General features: G+C 34.9%; 1 protein-coding gene across 1 annotated transcript in view; it reads left to right on the top strand.

Moving 5' to 3' along the window:
* VWC2L (von Willebrand factor C domain containing 2 like) overlaps positions 1-26,066 on the top strand; it is a 166,922-nt gene that overhangs the window by 15,583 nt on the left and 125,273 nt on the right. The window contains exon 3 of the mRNA XM_017856106.1: positions 11,138-11,267. Coding sequence (XP_017711595.1) covers positions 11,138-11,267 — 130 coding nt within the window. The remainder of the gene's footprint in view (positions 1-11,137; positions 11,268-26,066) is intronic.

The following is a 26,066-nucleotide window of genomic DNA, read 5'->3' on the forward strand; positions in this document are numbered from 1 at the left end:
ATCAGTGAAATACAAATTTTTAAAAAAGAAAATACAAAACTTGTTAATGATTCCTGCAGTCTTAGAAATGCAGACTTCTGCCATTGTAAAAACTCATGATGATTACCAAATGAACACGTTTTATAGTGAGAGAAGAGCTACAGCTCTCTAATACTTCACTTACTTTCACTGCATGTTAGCTTTATTGCTGTCTCCTAAATATGACAGAGAAAAAAATAAAATTGTTCAGTGTAACTTTAATTTTCCCCAACATTAAAATAAAATCCTGCTAAAATTGCAAACCTTTGACTGCTGAGATGTAGAAAGCTTCATTAGAGACAAAAAAGGAGAATCAGAGAATTTTCTTTTGTTAATGAGACTCTAGGACATTCACATTGAAACTAAAAGATACTTAAATCAAGACTCCAAAATCTGTGAGCTAAAGTTACCCTGTTAAAATCTGTTTTGGCAAGATTCTGATTAAAGATTGAAGTTTCATCTCTGTAAATAAGAATCTAATTAACTATCTAAAAATACTGTCCAATGCCATTCTCAATCGAACCACAATTTGAGTGCAAACATTGCTGTGTTTTAGAGATGTAACACAGATTGCTTTCAAAACTCTGAAAGATGTACAATTGTCCCTAGGTGTCTGCAGAGGATTGGCTCCAAATCCTCTCCAATACCAAAATCTGCAAATACTCTGTAAAACTGTAAGATACAAATTTCTTACATAAAATGGATTAGTATTTGCATATAGCCTATGCACATTCTCCCATACACTTTAAACTATTTCTAGATTACTTATAATTTCAAATACAACGTAAATGCTATGTGGTAGTTTGTTATACTGTATTGTTTAGTAATAATGGTAAGAAAAATAGTCTGTAAATGTTTAGTACAGACAACCATCCATTTCCTCTCCAGTACAGTATTTTTGATTCACAGTGGGTTGAATTCATGCATATGAAACCCACGGATATGAAGGGCTGACTGTATCTTTTATAAATTCAACATTTCAAATAATTCATAATGAATATCATTATGCCATAATTTTATAAAAACAAGTTATAACTAATATGCTCCCTTGAGGAATACACAGCCATTGCAAATGGACAAAGAGTGGGGAAGGAAACTCTGTTGAAGTTGAAAGCTATGATGGCAATCATAGTCATGTAATCAGTGCCTCATCATTTACATGCGCTTTCACATATTATATAATTTAGTCTCAAAACAATCCAATGAGAAAACTAGAGTACTCTTAATATTATATTATTAACTCTATCTTGCAAATGAAAAACCCAGGCTCAAGAGGTTTAAGTAACCTGTCCAAGGTAGAAGAGCAAGTAGCATCTCATGCCAGGATTTCAACTACAAATGTGCTTATTTCACGTTATCATATAGCCAAGTTCCACTGGGTGATAGCACTAACAATTTTTATATGTAGTTACAAAATTATCCCTGCTTCTGCCATACCTTGTCCCAAAGTTATACACTAAAGCAGAGAGGTTTATCAAGAAAGTACTCAGTCAAGATTTTTTAAATTAAAATATGCTTTCATGTTACTGCCTATAAGCCATCTCAATATATTTTTGTGGAGTGAGGTAAGCTATGAACTAAGCATCCAATAATGAACTATCAAATTCAGTAGGAAATTACTGTTTGGACTTTAAAATTAGAAATATATTTCAATACCAGCAGTTATAAAGTACTTACTATTATTACATTTTAATTACTCTTTCTTCATAACCTGTCAAAGTATGACATCAGCAAATAGTAAATGAAGAAAAAAGTTCAATTTTTAGAAAATCTTTGCACAGAGACAGTGGCAAAAAAAAGGGGGGGGGGGCAGTTCCTGAGAAATAATCTGATGGGCACTTCCAATACAAATGGGTTGGTTGTTCCAGGGTGATAACTCCCATCCCTTAGACCCTAAAAGGCCTTGAATTCAGTGTCATCCACACACTTTTAGCAGACTGTTATGGCTCTTTCTCTTTTCTGTTATCACTTCCTTTCAGTGTTTTCTGAAGAATAGGCCAGGTCGTATTCATCTCCTATGATTCTTTCAGGCTGTAGAATTCTCACAGTGATGTACTCTTCCCCAACCATATGTGACCTTGCTTTATTGCTCTTGTAGGTGACTGATTCTTTGTCTGATATCAAAAATCTCTCCTTTCCAGTGTCAAGAGAAAAGTTTTGAAGTTATACAGTTGCTTTTTTCCTGTTGCATAAATGGGTGATAAATGTAGCACCTTCAGCAGGAAAATACATGGGTTCTGATGACAGTACTCAGTTGCATTGTCAAGAATGTTTTTTGTACCAAAGCCAACTGTCAATCCAGCTTGTCAGTGAAGGACTAAGGACTGCTGCTTTTCCAGAGTATTTCACAAGTATAGGTGTGATCATCAAAACCTTGATTTTATATTAAATCCTCAAGTTTTTGTCTGTATGTTTTGGCCCTCCTTTGATGATCATAAAGGCAGCTAAATTATCTTTTTACTCTCTTAAATATACCCTGGTATTTCCTTGATAAGTATACTGTTCCTACTTAAAAAAAAAATAAAATTTGATTGTAAATAAAGAGATATTGTTGCTTACCTTCTCCTTACCTACATTTTTTAAAATTTACATTTATATGTTTTCTTCATATTTCGGAAAAAGCTGCATTTTATTGTCATGAGACACCTTGAAAATGTTGAGGAAAAATATTGGTTCTTCACACCATCAGTTTGTTGGTATACGCAGAATAAAATTATGGGTTACCTGCCTTTAAATAGATACTAAAGTTTATTTTTAAAACTTTATTTAGGAAAAAAAATTATTTCATTATTTATTATTATTTTTCTTTTGAAACAGAGTCTCACTGTGTTGTCCAGGCTGGAGTGCAATGGTGCAATCTTGGCTCACTGCAACCTCTGCCTCCTGGGTTCAAGCAATTCTACTGCCTCAGCCTCCCAAGTAGCTGGGACTACAGTCACCTGCCACCATGCCTAGCTAATTTTTGTATTTTTAGTACAGGTGAGATTTCACCATGTTGGCCAGGCTGGTCTCGAACTCCTGACCTCGGGTGATCCACCCACCTCAGCCTCCCAAAGTGCTGTAATTACAAGCGTGAGCCACCGTGCCTGGCCAGGAAGAAAATACTTTTAGGGAAAAAAAACTAGAACATTGATAAAATGTCACTGTTGTGTAGCAACAATGACAAAATTTCAAGAATGAGTAAACTTTTTTTTACTTGATAATTAATAATTACAATTGGGTACTTCATCAATGTTTTCCAATCTTCTTATATTTTACTTTAGCTCAGAGAGCATGCAAATAAAAAGAGAAAGATTAAATCCAGTGGTTAGGTTTTCTACTGTAACAGTACCATCAGTTATTCTTACAGAAAAGGTATTTGTTTTTTAAAAACATCAAAATTTGTTTTTAAAATTNAATATTTTTTTAAATTAGACATTATATTTTTGAATTGTAGTTTATTACCTACCTAGTTTATTATATCTACATGGGCAAAGCTACATGCACTCTGCAATCATTTCAGTAAAATGCTTATGTTTTCATCAAAAATGAAATGTTTTTTGATAGACACACTGAAAATAATATATTCCACAATGTATTATCAAAATATGAACTCCACCAGAAAAAGCCAGAACAGCTACTACTTAACTCATAATGCAGATAATAATACCACGATACACATTTGCTGAGTAACTAAGATGATTATTTTTTAAAAAAACTCTGTGCATCTTTTTTTATTATTATTTGCTTCCTCAGTATTAAAATTCTTAAAGAAGTTTCAGCTTGATGTCCATAATTTGATGAGTTACAACCTCAGTGTTCCAAATATGCTCCAATCAATAGAGCGGATCGCTGAAGAGGTCATCACAATCTCATTAGACCAGGAACAGTGAGGAGCATTTTAATCAGTGATGCTATGGGTCATCTTTTAGATGACTGTGAATTTTGGTTAAAACCCATTGGATCAGTTGATTATTAGGTGACATCTGTTGCATGCAAATTACTGGCTACGAGAGTGGCAGTGGATGCTAAATACTTTTGCACTTTGTAATTTAATGTATATTTTAATGAAGTGAACAGTGACATTCCTGAGAGGCATCAGCAACTTTGAAACAGAGTCTTCCAAATTTTCATACAGTTTGAAAGTAATGAGATTTGTTCCTTAAAGTGATAAAAATTTATGGCATAAATTATCTCTAAAAGAAGAGTGCTTCTAAAAGCTGTGTTTTTTCCTTTGTGGAAAAGATTAGATTTTAAATAGTTGTTTAATGGGAGTTTTTTGAAAAGTAAACAAAGATGTATTTCTTTGATCATTTTCGCTTATTATGAAAGAAATGAAGTACCCCTTGGTCTCTGAAGCCTCTTATCACTTGATCAGAAGGAAACCCATTTATAGGGTTAGTAAGTATAAACTTGGCTCTTAGAATATATCCCATCTATTTGTGTATCCATCCCTTCAGCTTTCAACAGTATTCACAGGGAACTTTCTAAGAATCGAGTGTTGTTTCTCAGAATATTCAAAATGTGTGCTGTTGAGCTTTACTCTATCCCATCCTTTTGGAAAATTGACATGTTTAAAATCAGGACTTTTTCTGAAAAAAGATTTTCTACTATACTAAATTGTTGTGCTTAATAAGCAACCATTAAAATTGATACACATTATAAAATGAGACTAGCTTTTTCTCAGATCCTTTAGCAATTCCTCTGCATATATTCTTGTCCAAATTTAGTTAGCACAGTATTTTCTAATGCAATAAAAGTCTGTAATCATCTACTGCTAGATAGCCTAGTCAATGGAGTGCTTGAAGATTGACTTACCTGTGATCTGCATGATGAATATTATGAATTTAAAATTACCTTTGGATGGTGAGTTTATGTGCATTGCCATAATGTTGGAACCCAAATAGTTATTTCATGACTCACAGTCGGAAACCTTTTTCCCCAAAGTGCCCTTTATAATATTTAAATAAGGCACAAACATCTCATTGACTCAAAATCATTCACACGCATAATGAACACAGATGAAGCCGCCCAGAGATATGGTTTAGCAAATAAGAAAATATAGATTATACATAAATGATTATGCATTTTAGTTAACAAATATTTGTTGAGTATCTATCATGTGCTAAGATGTTTTCTAGGTGCAGAGAATACAACAATGAACAGTATATAAGGAGATTAGAATCTATGAGGACAGGAGCAAATTTACCAAAAAATGTAAACAAATCAATAAGATAATTTCACAGACCGATGAGAGCTCTGAATGGTTGACATGATGGACAGAGAAGATGAAGGGGCTGGATGACCTGACTCATCAGGGAAGACCTCCCTGGAGAGGTGGCATTTGAGTTGACACCTAGATGATGAGACTTCAGGAAAAGAAAATGGGTTCATTGCTTTTCATTCTTTGATTTTTCCTTAGTGATTTATAATGACCAGTCTCACCATTCACAATTACTCTTTATCTGAGGTTTCTAATAACAATTTTGATTTTAGTCACCTAAACCAATATTTATGAAAGAGTCTCATTTTGCCCTATTATCTTTACTGTATGTAGCAGGAAATCCCTTTCTAATCTAGGGCCAGCTGGAACAGCATTTGGAATTGCCATACAAGGTATACATTTAGGACCAGGCACAGTGGCTCACACCTATAATCCTAGCACTTTGGGAGGCCGAGGTGGGTGGATAATTTGAGGTCAGGAGTTCGATACCAGCCTGGCCAATATGGTGAGACCCTGTCTTTCCTAAACATACAAAAATTAGCCAGGCCTGGTGGCGTGCACCTGTAATCCCAGCTACTTGGGAGACTGAGGCAGGAGAATCACTTAAACCCAGGAGGCAGAAGTTGAAGTGAGCCAAGACTGTGCCACTGCACTCCAGTGTGGGCAACAGAGTAAGACTCCATCTCAAGAAAAAAAATATGTATATATGTATTCAGAGATAGCAGAAATTGCTTAAATGGATTTCCATATTAGTTATTTAAAAACACTAAGCTGGAGAAATAACAAATTTAAAACAGATATATTCACTGCTCAAGCCACCTGATATACATATTATATATAAATATATGTATAAAAAAATAAATTTGACCTCTAATCCTAATTTCAACTAAAATTTATGAAAAAGTAATGAGTGACAGGCAGGGATACTAACCACGATAAGACTTAAATGTTAGACCTAAAACCATAAAAACCTGAGAAGACAACCTGGGCAATACCATTCAGGACATAGGCCTGGGCAAGGACTTCATGTCTAAAACACCAAAAGCAATGGCAACAAAAGCCAAAATTGACAAATGGGATCTAATTAAACTAAACAGCTTCTGCACAGCAAAAGAAACTACCATCCAAGTGAACAGGCAACCTACAGAATGGGAAAAAATGTTTGCAATCTACTCATCTGACAAAGGGCTAATATCCAGAATCTACAAAGAACTCAAACAAATTTACAAGAAAAAAACAACCCCATCAAAAAGTGGGCGAAGGATATGAACAGACACTTTTCAAAAGAAGACATTCATACAGCCAACAGACATATGAAAAAATGCTCATCATCACTAGCCATCAGAGAACTGCAAATCAAAACCACAATGAGATATTATCTCACACCAGTTAGAAAGGTGATCATTAAAAAGTCAGGAAACAACAGGTGCTGGAAAGGATGTGGAGAAATAGGAACATTTTTACACTGTTGGTGGAACTGTAAACTAGTTCAACCATTGTGGAAGACAGTGTGGTGATTCCTCAAGGATCTAGAACTAAAAATACCATGTGACCCAGCCATCCCATTACTGGGTAAATACGCAAAGGATTATAAATCATGCTGCTATACATGCACATGTATGTTTATTGTGGCATTATTCACAATAGCAAAGACTTGGAAACAACGCAAATGTCCATCAGTGATAGACTGGATTAAGAAAATGCGGCACATATACACCATGGAATACCATGCAGCCATAAAAAAGGATGAGTTCATGTCCTTTGTAGGCACATGAATGAAGCTGGAAACCATCATTCTTAGCAAACTATCACAAGGACAAAAACCAAACACCATGTGTTCTCACTCATAGGTGGAAACTGAACAATGAGATCACTTGGACACAGGAAGGGGAACATCACACACCCGGGCCTGTTGTGAGGTGGGGGCAGGGGGAGGGATAGCATCAGGAGATATACCTAGTGTAAATGACAAGTTAATGGGTGCAGCACACCAACATGGCAATGTATACATATGTAACAAACCTGCACATTGTGCAAATGTACCCTACAACTTAAAGTATAATAAAAAAAATTGATAGACTATATAGATGCAAGAAAGAATACATAATTTATAAAGATAAATAGAATTTTCTAATAAAATATTTTCATTAAATAAGTCAAAAAAGTACTTATAGTTTAATCATATAACTATTTGTTTTTGCTTAATCCCTCCAAAATTTATTCATATATTCCTCTGAATTGTCCTTATTATCATTATCTTGTGTATGCCATTCTGTTACAATCTTTTGATGAATAACATTTAAAATTAATTAAGAGTTTCTGCATTATCAATTTTTTCACAGTCTAAAAAAGCTGGTACTAGCTGATCAATTGTTGCATTTAAAATCCTAAGCTAACCTTATTACATATATTTTCTCATTTGTACAACATAGGTGAGTGATGATTATTATTATGCCATTAACTGAGGATTGCAAGTAGTAAGTAATTCGTCTGATATCACATAGGTAGCAAGTGATGGGTTGAGGATTTATAAGCAGATAGTTTAACCTAAGAACTTATGCCTTTATGCTGTGCCACTTCTCACAAATAAAAATGCATGCTAAAGTAAAAAGGTTTCTTAGAAAAAGAGTTTTCTTGTATAAAATTTTAGGATGGTATAATCCAATCACCATACTTACCAATCTCTAGCTGGCAAAAGCCATGTACTAGTCATAATTTCACATGTTCTTCTTAAAAAAATGCTAGTAGAAATAATTTTTCCAGGTACTTCTTTCAGCATTCTCTGTTTCTCTAAGGATAGCTTTATTCTTTAACCTTTGGTTTTACAGGGACATTTTCAGGTTTAATCTATAGTTTTCAACGTGGAACAACCCAATACAAGAAAATCTGTAACCAGCTCAATGCTTAAGATGTAAAGATTTATCCAAAGTGCCATGCGTTTTACACTGTAAGTGGGAAGTATTTTTAAAGTTTGAACTTAATGTCAAAGTAGCACCCTGCACACTCCTAGTAACTTACTGCTGTTCAAGCAATATCTTTTTACAAATGCAGGGGCAGGCAGGGGCAATGGAGAAAGTCAAGTTGAGCAAGAGGACGACAATAGTGCCAGAATTGTAAGATTATGAAAGGAAAGAGGGTTGGCAAGTCTGGAGAGGATGGAAAGGGTTTCTAGCGTGAGGTCGATGGGTTACATTTGATTGAGTGTTTATAGTGGGATCAGAGGGGCACATGGAGGCTTGACACAAGAAAAAGTGCACTAAAATAGAGACAGATCATTTGCAAAAACAATTTAATGAAAACAGAAGAGGAAATCACATGCATATAAGAGATTCTGAGTCAGAAAGGGATGGCGTACAGTACATAAATAAAGCCAAGTTCAGGGCAGGGTGAGAAGCCACCAATGATTAATGTGATGTTTTATTTTCTCATTTATGTTTTCACTATTTAAACCCTCTTCAAAAAATCAGATATACTCTTATCACTAAGCCTTGTGGTCTTAGCTCTTCGTCAGAATATTTCTCAGTTTCCAATGCTTTATTGGTCTTTACTGGATTATTACCTGTTAACACTTCTCCAGATGCCTGCACATCTACTTACCGGGCTCCAAAGCTTGAAGATGCTGAGGTCCCCAAGAATGCAACCCTTGTGGCCACCTAACTTTGGCAACTACAGTTTTCTAACTCACATTTGTAGAAAGTTAAAAAGCTCTAAGTTTCCATTAATGATCTCATTATGCACCAAACACCCAAGTTAATGAACCTCTCTTTCTTAGCAAGAGCATCAGTACACAGAATGGTGATTCTTGTTATCAAGTGGCAGTCCATTATAGCAGTTAGGCTACTGGATTCAAATCCTGCCTTTGCCTCTTACTACCATAGGCCCTAGGAAAGCTATTAAACCTTTCTCAGCCAATTTCCTCATCTGTGAGATGAAGATAAAAACAAGTCTTGCTTCACAGAATTATTATAAGAAATAAGTGAGTAGATATAGGAAAATTGCTTAGTACAATGCCAGTGTTTACATTAGAATGATGTTCCTCATCAGAGTTGGGAATCTAATCATTCAACAAATCTTTCTTAAAGACTATAGTTATTTTGAAGTAAACATTTTGAATTTGAAAATTTAGGATTCTCTTCAGAATTTTTATTCCCTGAATCAGTTCACTAGAGTTGTACAAACCAGCCCTTCCTTCAACAAGAAGGGAACCAGAAAGAATAAACAATGCTAGCTGTGGGGAAGGGATTATACTAGTGGCTTCCTTTTTCCCCCATACTGGCAGTAAATACAGTCCAAGTCTTTGCTGCTTTTCAGAAGGCTATGTGAAAATACTGCCTTGTAATTAACCAAGGAAAGGGGAAAATTCTGACAAATTTGCTTGGGAATTTTAGATATCGCAATGAGGTTTGCAAAATAAGGAGCAAAAGAGCAACAAGAGTTTCCAGCTCTTATTTGCTAATTTTCTCCATTAAATAATGTACTGTAGGTTCTAATCTTTTTCTTAATTCTCTGAGATTATTTAGCAGAAAAGCATCAGAAACATCTCACCCTGAGAATGCAATAGATTTCTCTGAAATCTTTAAACACAACTCACCACATGGTAAAGACTTTAACTGCACCCTTCAAAAATGTATCGATCATGTTAACAAATAGCAATACTTTACCACAGATCCTATGGCTAATTGTTTTGTTCATAGTAAATTTGAAAGCAAAGTAATTTAAGGTTAGGCTATCATTCTCCAAGCAAAAGCAAAACAAAATGAATTTTAAAATAATTAGTTGAAGGGTTGCCATCTACACCTACAGACTGCCTGAGTTAAGAAGCATTGATATTACAGATTGCCAGATCCAGGGAAGAAATAAGAGCTGACAAGGGTTTTGGACAGTAGTCACTGGAACAAGGGAAGAGGGCTTTAATTAGCACAATTTGCAGGTGAGGATCTGTGGCATCAGATTGGAGGCAGAACTTTCTAAGAACAAATGGCTTGATTTGAAAAGTGTGGACATTTTATGACTTCTGACACCTTCAAATTTTCATTCCAGAATTTTAAACTGCTGTTCCATGAGAAAAGTAGAGATAGAATTTACAAAGGATGAGAAAGTCAGAGGGTGGCCCCTGCTTTAGATTATTTGTGCCATAGGCAGTTTCTAGAAAGGAAATAGAAAATTCCAAACACTCTCGGTCGGTAAGTACTGCAAAAACAAATGTTCTTTTCTGATGCTTAATTTTTTTCTCTTAATTATCATTTTTAGTTCCATTTTAGAGTCTTTGACTCTTACATAGTGGCTTTTTAAGCCAGTCGATTTGTTCATTCATAAAAGCAAGCAGGCAAGATGAAAGGTATTCACTAAATCTTTCAAGAGGCAGTACCTGGATGTTTGGTTCCTAAATGCAATCTTCTCTAATATTCACATTGAAAAATGCCATTTAGAGTCTAAGTTAGCTTGAAAAAGAGTTCACACAAAGGGTACAGATGTCCACTTACCATTTTCTTGTTTCTCAGTAATTCTCCTTTCTCAAGAAGAATAAAATGACAGATGGCAAAAATTATCTTACATGTTCCAGTAGAATGCCTATTTACCAATGAGGTCAGAGCAACCAGTACATCTGGAAAACAAACCAGGAGATGACATATTAGTTATGCAAATATTTCTCTGGAAAGTAGGAACATAAGATATAGGAAAAGTCATAAACAGGTGCTTTACTTGTTCACAGCATCCCGAGTGCAGGTTGTAATCCACTGTGGCTTGGGTATCTAGGTTACCTTTCACCGGGGGAGAATGATCATAGACATGGTAAATGGAATTAATACAGTAAAGCCAAAATAATAAGCACTGATGTTTTGTCTTCTGACAGCATATGAATGTGCAAGCATTAAGTTATAGGAGAAAAGGGGCTAATTTTAGATTTGTTCCTAGCCCTCTCCATGTGAATGGTGTCGCTGTGAGCCCAGCAATGAAGTTCACTGTGTTGTAGCAGACTGCGCAGTTCCTGAGTGTGTCAACCCAGTCTATGAACCAGAACAATGTTGTCCTGTCTGCAAAAATGGTAAGACTACACTGCATTAGCTTTCGAAGAGGGGTTAGCACAAAATACAAATATCTCACTACTGCACACCATTCAATGCAAGAGCCCTCTAAGATCTGCCTGTGGCTTTCCAATATGGGCATGGCGGATGTATAGTTTTATCCCACCTTAAAGTGAAAATAAAGCTGCAGTGGGTTTATCGTGCAGCTTTCCATCTGGGGAATGAAAGCTGTTGTAAGCTGACTTTGTTGTGATCCCTATTATTTCGTGTTGATTTAAAAGGAAGATATTGGAAAGAATACAGTACCATCCTTTTGTAGTGACTGCATTTCTCTCTTTTGTAGAGCCAATGAAGCAGTTCACCCCATTTTGTGGTACATGACCCAGGATATAGAGTAGGGTAAAAGCCAGGTATTTTGTTTTGAACATAGATAAGACCTTACGTTTAAAGTTAAATATAAAATTCAAGAAATAGTAAATAAAATTATCAATGCACTTAAATTGAAGTAATAAAGATTAAACAGTTTAGGGCTTTTATTCAAGGTTTTTATTATAGTGGAACTGTTCTCTCACAGTAACTGCTACAGAGGGAAACTTCTTTTATTTACAACATTATAGTTTCCTTTTTGTCCCTCATGGAATGGAGAGGTTGAACCAACTATAATATCCTAATCACCCCAGATCAACATGATGCTGCAGAGAAGACAATGCAACTCTATAAACCCAAGACAGTGCATCAACAGAGCCAATAGCGCACTTTGCCTTGTGACCATGTACTACCAAAAAGGAAAAAATAATTCTTTACTAGGCCACATTCCACAAATGTTCCCTCTGTCAATAATATTGCTTGAAAAATGGTTCTAGCCCCCAGTTAAGATAAGCTCACTCACTCTCATGCTGAATTACTATCCCTTTTCTTGAGTTGGCAGTGGCCATCTTTCTCTGTTTTTTGCTCTGAATTTGGAGCTCACTTACTAATCTTTTCCTTTACAGAAGGATAATTAGTACAAATAAACATAAAGGTATCTTTCATCTTTTACAAAAGATAAAAAAATCTTTTCAAAAGATTTTTTAAGTAGCTCTGGTTGTTTCTGATAATTTTTTGTGTTTTGGTATCTTCCAAATGACTTATTGAAAACCTTTGTGACATTTTCCAGACACAGATTTTGCTATTTCTGATCATAGAAATCCAATAACTTGAATATTAAGTTGTTCATCTGGCTTCTCTTTTTCTTCTTATCTCCTTTCTCCAATCTACCTGTTATAGTGACCGTCTCTCTCACTTGGCAGGAAGAAATAACGTTCCTCAAGTTCTATCTCATCTAACATAAATATATGCAAAGACATTAAATTTAAGGCTTCAAAATTTTAAAGGGACTGAAGAAACTGGAAAAGATACAAGAAAGAACAGTAAGATGATTTAATGGTTGAAAAATAGGACCTATGGGGACAGACAGAAAGAGTTAGCATAATTTGTCCTAGAGAAGAGATGGCTCAGGTGAGACCAAACTGTCATAAAGTATATGAATGGTGAGTCTAAAATAGAAGAGAAAGTGTTATTTTTCATTTTCTCCAAGGATAAAAGGAAAAAAAAACTCAGCTACCTAATCAATCTTTAAAAATTGGATTGACAGGTCTTGGACTGAAGACCGCATTTTTTTTTCTTTTTTCCCTTAGAAACAACTGTGTGAACAAGTCCTTGAGGCTCTTTCCTTCCCCAGGTAGCTCTGGTTAGCTTTGTCTCACTTTTAGCTTTGTCTCACAATTATGGTTCTAGTTAAAATTTCTTGTCTAGACACTTCCAGCATACTCGTAGAATTAGAACATGTAATGCATATGTTTAAAATATAGTTTTTACACATGCATCTATCACATCCTTCTAGCGATCCCACACTAAAGCCCATAATATACCCACAGTTAATGTCTATGTCATACGTTAAATCAGCCACTACAAACTAGTCACACTTAATTTGATGTCACCCAAGATTATCCTTTTTCTCTCAATCATGTCAGAGGAGAAATTTTTCTCCAAATGAAATCCTCTTTGTACAAAAGTGTATAATGAATAGACTTTACTTGTTCAATCAGTTAATTAATTAGTAACCACTGGTATTTCTGATAAACAGATGCTAAGGACATAAGGTATATTAGTTAAGTTTTCTGATATTTTTAAATCATGAAGCACTATGAAATGGCCACTTCTGTTCCCTCTTGGTACTTTCAAACAAATTTTCTTTTCTTAAATAAGTGAAATGAATCTGAATTTAAATTAGTGGAAGGACTGATTGTAATATAACATTATGAGATGTTATCTTTTTGTTATTAAATGCCGCTAGCTAGTCACATATGCCCCAAAACTAAAGTATAATCATTGCCAAAGGAGAGTATATCAAGAACCACCGAAGACAGACTGAATCCCAGGTTTTGTTGACTCTCATTCTAAGCCTAGCCCAGAAAAGAGAAACAGATGAATGACATAGAGAAGATTTGGAGGAAAAATAAATGTTTATTATGACAGCATAACTGGAATAACTTAAATTTCCAACACATGATTTAAGTCTATCTCATTATATATGGTTATTAACTATAACCATAATAAATATGCCCATTATAGTGTAAACTATTTTAACTATAGTTGCTATGTTCATAGATTTTTAAAAAACAACAATAAGCTAAAAATATATCCTATGGATTCAAGGTAGACACAATGAATTTTAATTTATAAACAGTCATAACATTTTCTATATTTTCTCAAATCTTCATAAATGGTTGTTTTGGCGGGCAAGTAATTTTCAGTTTGCATAAATGCTGATTACCTTGGCTGTCAAATACTTTCTTTTTTCATATTAAAATTGATTTTTCTCCCTTCCTGAATTACAACTTGCCAAAAGCATGAGGCATTAAAGTTATAAAACTTTTAAAATATGATATAAACTTTATATTAAAGATATAAACTTTTGAATGTGATATAATCCATCACACCTAACCCTATAACTCCACATTCAACTAACATAGAAATATTTGTTTTGATATTTAAGAACAAACAAAACAAAGAAGCATAACAATATGTACATAGTTTTCTGTAAAACAGTTCTAAAATAAACAATTATCTTTAGAAATAAATATTTTAATATTATAAAGTGCAGGGTAATCTACTCCCTAAACAATGGTACCACGTCTTTATTCTTGATAATATAATTTTAAGAATAAATTTAAGAACAAGTATTTCCAGGAATTTTCTCTAATTGTATAGAGAGTTTTAAATTGTCTTGTCTCAGTGATTACCATAAATAAGATTTTCAATGGCTATCAATGACTATACCCAAACTGTAAAATATACAGTAATCTATCATATTAAAATTAATTTAGCACCAAGAATAGTCTATCACTGTAGCCTGAATAAAATAAAAACACTAAGGAAAGATATGAATGACTGGACAGAGTCTATGTAAGACTCATGATAGGAGGAAAAGATGAGAGTAATTTTTTATTTGGTGAGAATTGGGATTGGCATAGGAATTTATTGTTTCTAAAAATATTAAGCATTTGTTTCTCTTTCCTTTACACAGCTCCAAGAGCTAGCAATACAAATGCCTTCCTGAAAATATGACATTTTCAGACTGTTTTCTTTCCCTAAGATTGTGTTACTTTGACCTATCTTTCAGCCCCAGGCCTTTCCATGTGAATTAATGAGCACTCTTTATGGATTTTTGTTTTTATGGTATGAAAAAAATAATTTAGCACAGCATCTGTTTAAAGAAAACAGTATGGCTTGGAATGTCACAGAAATATTTCAAACATTTGGAAACTGACCATAAATTTGACTAGTAATGTGGCTATAAGTATACATTATATATATATAGCTAAGAATACCCATCATTTATTTTTGTGTGTGAATTAATATTAATTTCAAACTCTTGCTCTGCAGCCACTCATTCTTCAGTTGTTCATACATGCTAATAGTTTTGTCCCAAGTCATTAAGAATCCATAGTTATAGAATGCTGAATCTCTGCATTAAAAAATAAAATATGTAGTCAGTTATCAAAATATTTGATCATTGGAGCATCCAAATGACAGACTGCATATTTTACATTTCATTAGCTGGTATGCCAGTGAGTTCTGTGTTTTCACTGGAATATACAGTCAGTCATTATTCAAGACTCAGAAGGAAATGTTACTCCATGAAAAATTTGAAAAGACAGAACGCTCCTACAAAACCCTGTATACACATTAAGTTTTCAGTTCCTTTCAACTAAAAGTCACAAGCCCTGTTCAAATATTTAATTCTATGTCCCTCACTCTCTTCTAGTTTAGTAGTGATGCAAAATGGCAGAAAATAAACTAGGGAAAAGGGCAAATATTAATAGAAAAGAGGACAACAAAGGGGATGAGCCATGCACAAATAAGAAAGAGCCACCCAATACCTTCTAAAGGTCCTTGGGAGAACATATTTGCCAAAAAAATTGTTAATATCTCTAATATACAAAGAGCTCCTTAAAATAAATGAGAAAGGAAAACAATTCTACAGGGAAGGAAATGGGCAAAGAGCAAATAAAGGAAATTTACATAAGAAAATGAATTATCTAATAAATATATAAAACTATATAATACTTAATCACCAAAAGGATAAGGAAATAGAAATTAAAACAACAGGAAGCCAATTTTTTATTGATGATAATGTGGGATTGATGGTGCCTCATATCAGCAAAAAGGAAAGAGTTGAGAAGAGTTAAGAAAGAGTGGAGAAAATATTATAAACTTTTAAAAAGACACTTTCTTTCAAAATGTTTACATCACTGAAAGTCAGCAGTTTCACCTTTTGTACTTTGTCCCACATTCACGCCATTTTAAGAGTGAGAAGTTGGTAGAAAATCTAATAATTCTTCACTGGGGTAATTAAATAAAAACAGCCTTTTAAAAGACTACTGATATTTTTTACTGCCAGGTATAATAAAGCAAAAACTGGCCGGGCGCGGTGGCTCAAGCCTGTAATCCCAGCACTTTGGGAGGCCGAGACGGGCGGATCACGAGGTCAGGAGATCGAGACCATCCTGGCTAACACGGTGAAACCCCGTCTCTACTAAAAAATACAAAAGCTAGCCGGGCGAGGTGGCGGGCGCCTGTAGTCCCAGCTACTCGGGAGGCTGAGGCAGGAGAATGGCGTGAACCCGGGAGGCGGAGTTTGCAGTGAGCGGAGATCCGGCCACTGCACTCCAGCCCGGGCGACAGAGCGAGACTCCGTCTCAAAAAAAAAAATAAAATAAAAAAAAAAATAAAGCAAAAACTATATATAAGAATACATATCATTTTGTATGTAATATAATGTATACTATATATCTAATGTGTACATTTTATGTTACATAACTTAAAATAAGATAAATATGCATCTTATAATAAAATAAAAATCTTTTTTTATTTTATTTTGAGACAGAGTCTAGTTCTGTCACCCAGGCTGGAGTTCAGTGGCATCATCTCGGCTCACTGCAACCTCCGTCTCCCAGGTTGAAGTGATTGTCCTGCCTCAGCCTCCCAAGTAGCTAGGACTACGGGCACCTGCTACCATGCCCGGCTAATTTTTGTATTTTTAGTAGAGAGAGGGTTTCACTGTGTTGGTGAGGCTGGTCTTGAACTCCTGACTAGTGATCCTCCCACCTCAGCCTCCTAAAGTGCTGGGATTACAGCCGTGAGCCACTGTGCCCGGCCAATAAGATACCATTTTAAATAGATATTGAGTTTGTATATGTAAAGGAAAAAAGGTAAGTGGCTACATAATAGAATGTTAATAATGATTCGATGATTAGTTTTAGGCAGAAATGAGAAGGTAGAGAAAAGAGCTAACGTCTTTAAAACATTAAATATTTACAAATTAACAATAAAAACAATAGAAAGATGTGAACAGGTAGTTCACATACAAAATACAAAGTTTCACAAAATACAAAAATTATTATCTCACTAAAAAATCAAATTAGATTATTTTAAAACCCCTTTTATTTTGCATGTTGCATTGATAAAGTTCTGAAAGAATACACACCAAATTTTAACAGTAATCCAGTGATCACAAGAGGAAATAAGAAGTGGAAGTAAGAATCTAGAAGCAGGGAAATTTTATATTTTATTTCACAGGCCTCTTTGTTAAGTAATTTTACAAATCTATATTTTATAATTTAAAATATTTTATCAAACATTTGAAGAAAAAATAATCCTAATTTTATTGACATTTTCTAGAGAAAAGGCAAGAAAAAAGCTTTCTTTTTTTAAATGGTGTATAATATTGATACAAAGCAAAGATTGCAAACTGAAAAAATGAAGCTAAAAAGCTACCTTGCTTATGATTACTAATGGGGAAATCTTAAATAAAATACCATTACAAAATCCTCAATCTAAATCCCTGAGTTCTAGATTTCACAGAGGAAATGCAGTTCATGTATTGTATGATACATTACTAGTGGTCTAGGAAAGCATTATTCAATCAATTACATGAACATTTCTGCAACAAAATATGTAATAATGATACTAAGGAGACTGGATAAATATAATGAGTCTAATATCATCTCAGGTCAGGGTTTAATCTCACCCGAGTTTTTCTATCAAAGTCATGAAAAGGCAGGGCGTGGTGGCTCTCGCCTGTAATCCCAGCACACTGGGAAGCTGTAGTGGGCAGATGACAAGGTCAGAAATTCAAGACCAGCCTGGCCAACATGGTGAAACCCAGTATCTACTAAAAACAAAACAAAACGAAAAAACAAAACAAAACTGTGTGTGGTGTGTGCCTGTAATCCCAGCTACTCAGAAGGCTGAGGCAGAAGAATTGCTTCAACCCGGGAGGCGGAGGTTGCAGTGAGCCGAGATCATGCCCTTGCACTCCAGCCTAGGTGACAGAACAAGACTCCGTCTCAAAAAAAAAAAAAAAAAAAAAAAAAAAAAAAAAAGTCATGAATAAACTGGATTTTCAGAGGTTGTGAGAAAGGCATTGTATATTTTGTTAGTAAACAGAAGCTAGCAGGAGATTAAAATAATTACACAACCTAACCAAGTGGGATTTAGTAGGGATCTGCAAAGATAGTTCAATATTAGGAACCCTGTTAGTATAATTTGCATTGTTAGTAAATTGAGGAGAAAGAGCAGGTTATCATTTCTATAAAATGACATTACACATGAATACGCAAAAAGTAGTGACAAATATTCTTGATAAAACAAGACTGAAGTGGACAATTTTGCATGGTAAAATATATCTACCTCAGCCTAAAAGGCCAGAATTATGTTTAGTAGGTAAACACTAAAGACATTCTCCCGATAAAGTCAGGTATAGACAAGGATGTCTGCTATCATTTTACATTTCAGATAGATAGATAGATGAATACATTCATACTAGCTAATGTAATTAGAAAAGAGAATTCAGAAGAGGAAAATTAGAAAGAAAGAGGTAAAAATGTCACTATTTGCAGATGATATGAGATTGTATTCTTGAAAGCCCCAAGAAAATTGGCAAAAACTACTATAAACAAGAGAATTTAGTGAGATACCGGTACAAAATGAATGTGCAGATGTCAAAACATATATATATACACACACACACATAAACATATAAAATATATGTATTAAATATATGTATTAATATATGTATTCAACATATATGTATTACAGGAAAACTTTGGCACTAGCGAATGATGCAGAGATATCAATAAAATGTAATAGAAAGTTTAACAGACCTAACTACATATGAAAATTTGGTATGCGATGAAGTTGTACTTCACATCAATGGGGGAAAGCAGGTTTGTAGAACAAACTGTGCTGGGAAACTGGGTAGTTAATCAGGAGAAACAATTTAATACCTACTTTATCCCATAATTCTCATATAGAAAGAGCTCTTAGAAATTGATTGTTTTAAAAGATCAATGACTCTATTTTAAAATAGGCCAAAACTACAAAAGACATTCCAGAGAAAATGAATAAACATTAATTTGGGGGGATACATATTTCACAAAAGCCACAAAATTTATTAAAACCATTAAAAATAATAAGGAAACAAATCAGGTTTCTAAATGCAAAAACTCAAATGTATTAGGTTATCTAACAATAAATTAAACAGAAATTCTATACAATTTTCTATGGGATGTAACTTTTTAAATAAGCTGACAAAATAAACATTTCTTGTGAAAATTTTAAATACATGAAAAAATGCATTTGGGGCATCGGAAAATTCAACCTACCAGCTGTATTAATATATAAAATGTAATTTTAACCAATGTGCTATTGGAACAGAAATAAACAGAAGTGACTAGAATCTAAAAAAGTAACCCATGTGTGTATTACAATTTAGTACACAATTAAGGTGACATCCAAATATCTGATGAAAGAATGTATTGTTCTAGAAAAGTTCATTTTTTTAAAAAAAAAGTGAAATTACATTACTACCTTACCTATTATATAAAAAGATTAAAAAATTTAAGTTGGATTAAAATTATAAATCTAAAAAATAAAATCATGAAGGTATGTTGAAAATACTGTAAATATTAACTTGTTCTGAGAATAGGGAAGCTTTTCCTAATCATAAAAGCAAATAGTTTCTAAAAGAAAAAATGTATAAGTAACATATAATTTCCTCTGTAAGTTTTTTCACATATTAAAAGAAGATTGCTACCATGCTGAGTAGTTAGTTTAAGAAAGAAAAATAAACAAAAAAAATAAATAAGATAACATCTAATTTAGGAAAGGTAAAATGTAGCAAGCATTCTCACATAATACTGGTAAAAGTATAAATGATATATGCTCTCTGAACAGTAGTAAAAATGTATGAACCTTTAATGTGGCAATGACATTTTAAAAAATTGATCAAAACTAATGAGGTAAGAATTTTCAATGATGTATATGGATATAGTTGTTATAAAGTTCTTTGATAATAGCAACGATTTGGAAAAACTGAAACCTAAATATTTAAGAATAAAGTGATTGTTTAAAGAAACCACAGTATATCTATATGAACTAGTAAGAAAGCATTTTAAGTAATATTACAGAAAAAAAAAGCATTTCCCTCACAAATATGTTTATAATATCAAACTAACGAGCCAGAAACTATATATATGTACATACATATATATGCATACATCTTATATGGACATACATATATATGCATATATATTATATGTACATACATATAGTTATAGGTCATATATAGAGAGACCTATTTTAGTAAAATAAAATACACGTATTGGAAAAGACTAGAAGAAATACTTCAGAATATTAGTACTGTTTAACTCTATATGATATAAATCTATATGCTAATAATTTTTATTTTCTTCCTTTGACAAGCCTGTATTTTCTAAATTTCCTGCAACAAGTCCATATTATCCTTGTGATTTAAAATTACTATTAAAAGAGAAAATAGAATTTATAACCAAGATGATGTAATTATTTCTTTTATTATAAAAGCAATCAAGAGCATGTTCCTTATTAGAAATTATACTATGACTTCTTATTAAAATTTGTACTCTATAAACTAATTAACCAACAAATAATTTCTGCCACTTGACTTTTCAACACCTGTAACTATGAGATTCTTTTCAAAGCATTTAGAAAGCCTCATTGACCACTTTATGCACCTATTAGGGAAATTGCTAAAATATTCACTTAAGTATATCCATTTACATTTTATGAAACTATGTGAAAACCAGCTTTTTAAATTTGAGAATTGGGTGCAAATTGTTCACCTTAATTTAATATGTTCTCACTTCTTTTTAGGTAGACAATTAGTGATAAGCATAACAGACATGAAACAAACACACTGAACATGAAACATTTTCTGGCAGCTGCACACATACGTTGGCTGCAGAGCCCCTGAAGCAGTTCATGACGCAAGCATGTCCTATGAAAGGCAGTTTCAAAGCCTGCATCTCTACAACTGAAGGTCAGAATTATCATATTCTTATAAACTAGTTGTCAAAACAGAGTAATTATAGATAGCTATTTTAATAAGCCACAAACAATAATTTCCTATTCCTTTCATAAAGCTTCCTCCAAAATATGAAAGAAAATATTTATGTTTATATTCTCTTATATCAACAGGATTCCCTCTTAATTCATCAGCAAATTAGATTTTAGAAGTATTATTTTACAATGTTGACACAATAAAATTAATGCCACGTTCATTTCCTGCTAATCATGCCGTTTCTAGAATTATCAGGGCTACCTGGTCTTCGAGAAAATGCAGAAAGAAAGGCTAATGTGCAAAATTTTGAACGTTTTCTGTATTTCTCACTTAAGATACGGAAAATACTTGGGGACTATTTTTTCCCTATGTAAATGTTTGAAATGTTGAGTCCAGTCCCCTGACAAAACACATATTTTCTCCCTTGAAAACAGACACATTAAGAAGTTGCATGCACTTCTTCAAGAGGTATGCAGTATTTTAACGTTCAGTACCCCACTCTGCAGGAAGCTTGAGAGACTGATGGAAGGGTGTTGAACACATACATATGGAAATTTTTTCATAAACATTCATATAATCTTGCAAATAATCAGACTCAAAAACAGTAGCAAGGCATACTGTTGAGTGTATCCCTGAGAATTATTCTTACACTTCCTTCCTGTCTCATTCTTGAACCTCTCTTCAATTATGGTTTTTATAGAATATTCCTGTTTTCTAGGATTGTAGACAGACTCTAATAAAACACCTCTGTGAAGTGTGCATGGTAGAAAATGGGAAACTGGGATCACCTTGGAAGTTGGATATAGTTTCAGAATTAAATGCAGTGGGGTCTGAATGGGATGTCAAGGCATTCACTGTTGCCAAGATTCATGAATACTTAGAAATATCTCTCCAGAAAGGTTCAAACCGCTGACTATGGGAGAGCCTCACTGAAAGTGCAATGCAACTCCTCAGTCTCAGGAATGGTGAGTCTCCAGTCCACAGCGACCCCCAAGCTCTTCTTCACAGAGCCCAGACATCCATCTCTCTCTCAGAGGTACCCAGAGATCAAGTGGTCACTGCTCACACTGAAGGCACAAATTAAGGCACACAGCCTAGCTTCATCTAAACCTCCTCTCTGTTGTAGACATGCTAGGAAGTTACATTCACTTCTTCACTTCACATCAGCATTAGGATGTAATACCCTAAGCTTTTCGGGGGGATTGGAATCCCAGTGCAAACTGTGCCCTACCACCCCACCACCATTCCCTGCACAGGTTTGTGTAACCTTTGTGCAGGCTGACAAAAATAAAAACAAAGCTGTGGTGTGTTCTTCATCCTTACATTTAAATGCCTTCGAAAGACTTCAGGCAAGATGAGCCTAGAAGGCCTCTAGGAGGTTATCCCTCTATATTCCTCAAAAGTTTTACACATCCGGAACAAGAGACTCTAAAGTTCAGATTCCTCAGGCACAGAGTCTCATATTCCCAGTCTAAACCTTCTTGGGCCTTTGCATCTCCACATCATTGTTGAAGAAGGAACCCCAGAACTCTGGGCGCTCCTGAAAAGATCCTAACCCCTCCTGTCCCAACAGTCACTATCTTACCCTCACTGCCTGGCTTGGAAATCTTAGGACTGATCTTGTGATGCCCTTTTTCCCTGCTTGTCTCAGACCCTACAAGAAGCCCAGGACCACCAGGGCATCCCTCAAACCCTGGACTGTGATCCCCATATGGTTCTATGAGCTGTGAGTTAACAACCCAAGTCACCACCGACCGCTCCATTTTGCTGCTTTATTGTTCTCCACCATACCTACTGCCACATAAATAACTATGTTACCTATTGACTTGCTGGTCTCCCCTCCTCAGGACACAAGGGTAAACCCCATGAAAGCAAGGATTTCTATCTATTTTTTCACAGTTTTATTCTTACTATGTACAACATATTGCAGATGCAAATATATATGTTTGTGAATAAATGAATCCAGGCACACCCATATTGTATCTTCAATATAGTTGTAATTAAATAAGAAGTCTGATTATTTGAGCTATTTTTAATTACCTTTTGAAATGTATTTGTTTTCTATTTCATACAGAACAACCTTCACATGGAGAGTTTAGGATGCATTGCTTAGTGGGAAAGAAGGTGCTTCTCAGAGGATTACTTTTCTAACTAAGTTTGGTTTAGTTTCCCTCTAAGATTAGCCTGCACACATTAACTGATAGGAGGCAGAGCCAGATGATGTAGAAAAGACAGACAGATTGCCAGGGGAAACAAAGTCTAGCTTGAACTTTTACTGTTTCATAATCTCACTATGGATACCTAAAGTTGTTTATTAAGAACAGACTTCATGTAATGTGTGGGTCACGTTAGTGCAAAATTCATGTTATACATTACCCAGTATCATTCTCAACGATATATTTATCAAATTCTAAAGTACGTTAATGTCTGCAAAGCACCTGAAACGTATCAGGGCTTAATAAACAAGAGCTAGTGTTACTTAATAGTTACGTTAATTATCATCATTAGACCAGCCATTGAGAAAACATGTGAAAAGGGCAGCTGTCCCCTCAGCAGGTGCCATCAACAAACATCCCTTTCCACCCTATTCTCCCAGCACTCATTGCCTTCTGACTCATCCTACAGGCGCCTATCCTAGGTGTCTTCCCCTCTATGGGCCAGGACCCTCCTCCTGCCCCCCGTCATCCAAGGTTTGCTCTTCCCCACATTCCAACAAATTGGGGCTGTATTATATGACTCAGTCATCTGATTAACCCCAAAATGCTCCACTTTGGGAAAATATATGTAACTAAACTGGTGTGTTTAATACCTGATGTCCCAGCTATTTCCCTCAAATGTTTAGTGGCATTCATTATGCAAACTGTAGAAGGGAAAGGGATTGCGAGTGTGAGAGTATTTTTGAATGTGTGTGGGTACCTAGATATACACTGTGGCAGGCTAGAAGTATTGAGCAGATTTTCTGTCCATCTCAGATAATATAGCATAGGGGGTTGATCGGACTTTTTAAGAGGTTAGAAAGCCATGAGCATTGACCAAATATGTGATCTGAAACATTTTGGTAAAATCGACAGAATTTAATGTGAAGACAAGAAACAAAGAAAATGTGCCTTGATACCAGAGCAGTGGGAGAAAAAATTGTAGGGGATAATAGTTAATTCTAGATATTACGTTATGTGACTTAAAAATAAGTCAGAAATATGACATAAAACACGAACAAAGGAAACTTGCAACCAGTACCTCTTTTGACATGTAGTGACTGGGAAATCCTCCAAGAATTGCTGTGGCGGTGGCAGGAAGCCCTTGCAGCAAGACCTCTGATATTTAAATGTAGCTCTGAGCTGCTTCAAATCAATCTATCAGAAATGTTAAACCTCTTTTGAAATATATTTATGGTTGGATGCCCCTCAGTTGAGAAAGGGGAAATAGGAAGTTCCTGCATGCATACTTATTTTGCTTACATGTGCTTCATTTGTACAAGGTGATAGAAAAGAGCAACCATAAATGCTACTGCTTGTCAGCGTGGATAACTAGCCAACCCCGAGTCTTTCCTTCTTTTTTACCCATTACTTTCATATGTTTTGCAGAAAGGTCCCTAAAGCAATATATCTGCCTTCTGGAAGGCTGAGCTCGGTTACTTTCCCATGTTGTTAAATAATTAGATAGTTGGCAGTGTCATGTCCAAATTTTGAAAGCCTCCTGCTCCAACTTTCTGTGTTAGGATTTGAAATAGAGGCAAGATGCAGGGCACTAAGCACTGATTCATGTGTTTAAAGTATAGGATTATTGGTGTCTTTGGATTAGATGTGATGACTCCTTTGAGAATGGGGAAAGATGACAATGACAAGGAACCCTGGAGGAAGGCTGCAGTGAAGGGAAAAGCACCTGAGTCTTTCAAGCCAGAAGTCCTGCAGGCTGATGGCAAAATCTTCTTTGGATTCTATTTTAACTTACAGTAAGTGCAAGAGTCCGGTCTTAGCTGAGTGAAGTAATCAGCCCCCTATGTAGTGTCATCAGAGAGGGACAGAAAAGCTGTTCAACCCATCACTATGGTGACCCTTCTAGCCTATCACAGTATGTGTCTAGGTACCCACGCAGATTCCAAAATACTTTCACACTCCAATTCCTTCCCCTTCTAAAATGGGCATAAAGAATGTCACCAAAAATTTGAAGGAAATAGTTGGAACATCAGGTATGAAACACACCAGTTTAGTTACACATATTTTCCCAATGTGGAACATTCTTGTGTTAATCATATGACTAAGTCATAAAATATGGACCCAATTAGTTGGAACATGGGGAAGAGCAAACCCTGGATGACAGGGAGACAGCAGGAGAATCCTGACCCAGAGAATAGAGGGCTTCTGGGAGAGACGCCTGTAGGATGAGTCAGGGGGCAATGGTTGCTGGGAGAGCGGGATGGAAAGGGGTCTCTGCTGATGACACCTGCTGAGGGGAATGGTTGCCCTTTTCACATGTTTTCTCAATGACTGGTCTAATGATAATTAATATAACTACTAAGAGTAACACTAGTTCTTGTTTATTAAGCCCTGATATGTTTAGGTGCTTGAAGGCATTAACATATTTAACCTTTACAACAGTCCTATAAAGAGGAAATAATTATAATTACTAATTTGTGAAGGAGGAAGCTGAAGCTGAGCTAAAATAAGTAAATTGCCCTAGGATAGAATGCTGAGATTTGAACCACACTCTATCAAATTTCAAAGCCTATGTTCTTAATCAGTAGTTCCTAAAGTGTAGTCCCAGACCAGCAGCATCAGTATTAGGTAGGAGCTAGTTTAAAACGCAAATTTCTGAACCCATCCTAGATTTTTTTTCAATCAGAAAATTTGGGGGTGGGAGCCGCAAAGATCAAGAAACATATACTTCTTTTTAG

Source organism: Rhinopithecus bieti, unplaced genomic scaffold, assembly GCF_001698545.2.
Source record: "Rhinopithecus bieti isolate Rb0 unplaced genomic scaffold, ASM169854v2 scaffold_41905, whole genome shotgun sequence".
Classification (NCBI taxonomy): domain Eukaryota; kingdom Metazoa; phylum Chordata; class Mammalia; order Primates; family Cercopithecidae; genus Rhinopithecus; species Rhinopithecus bieti.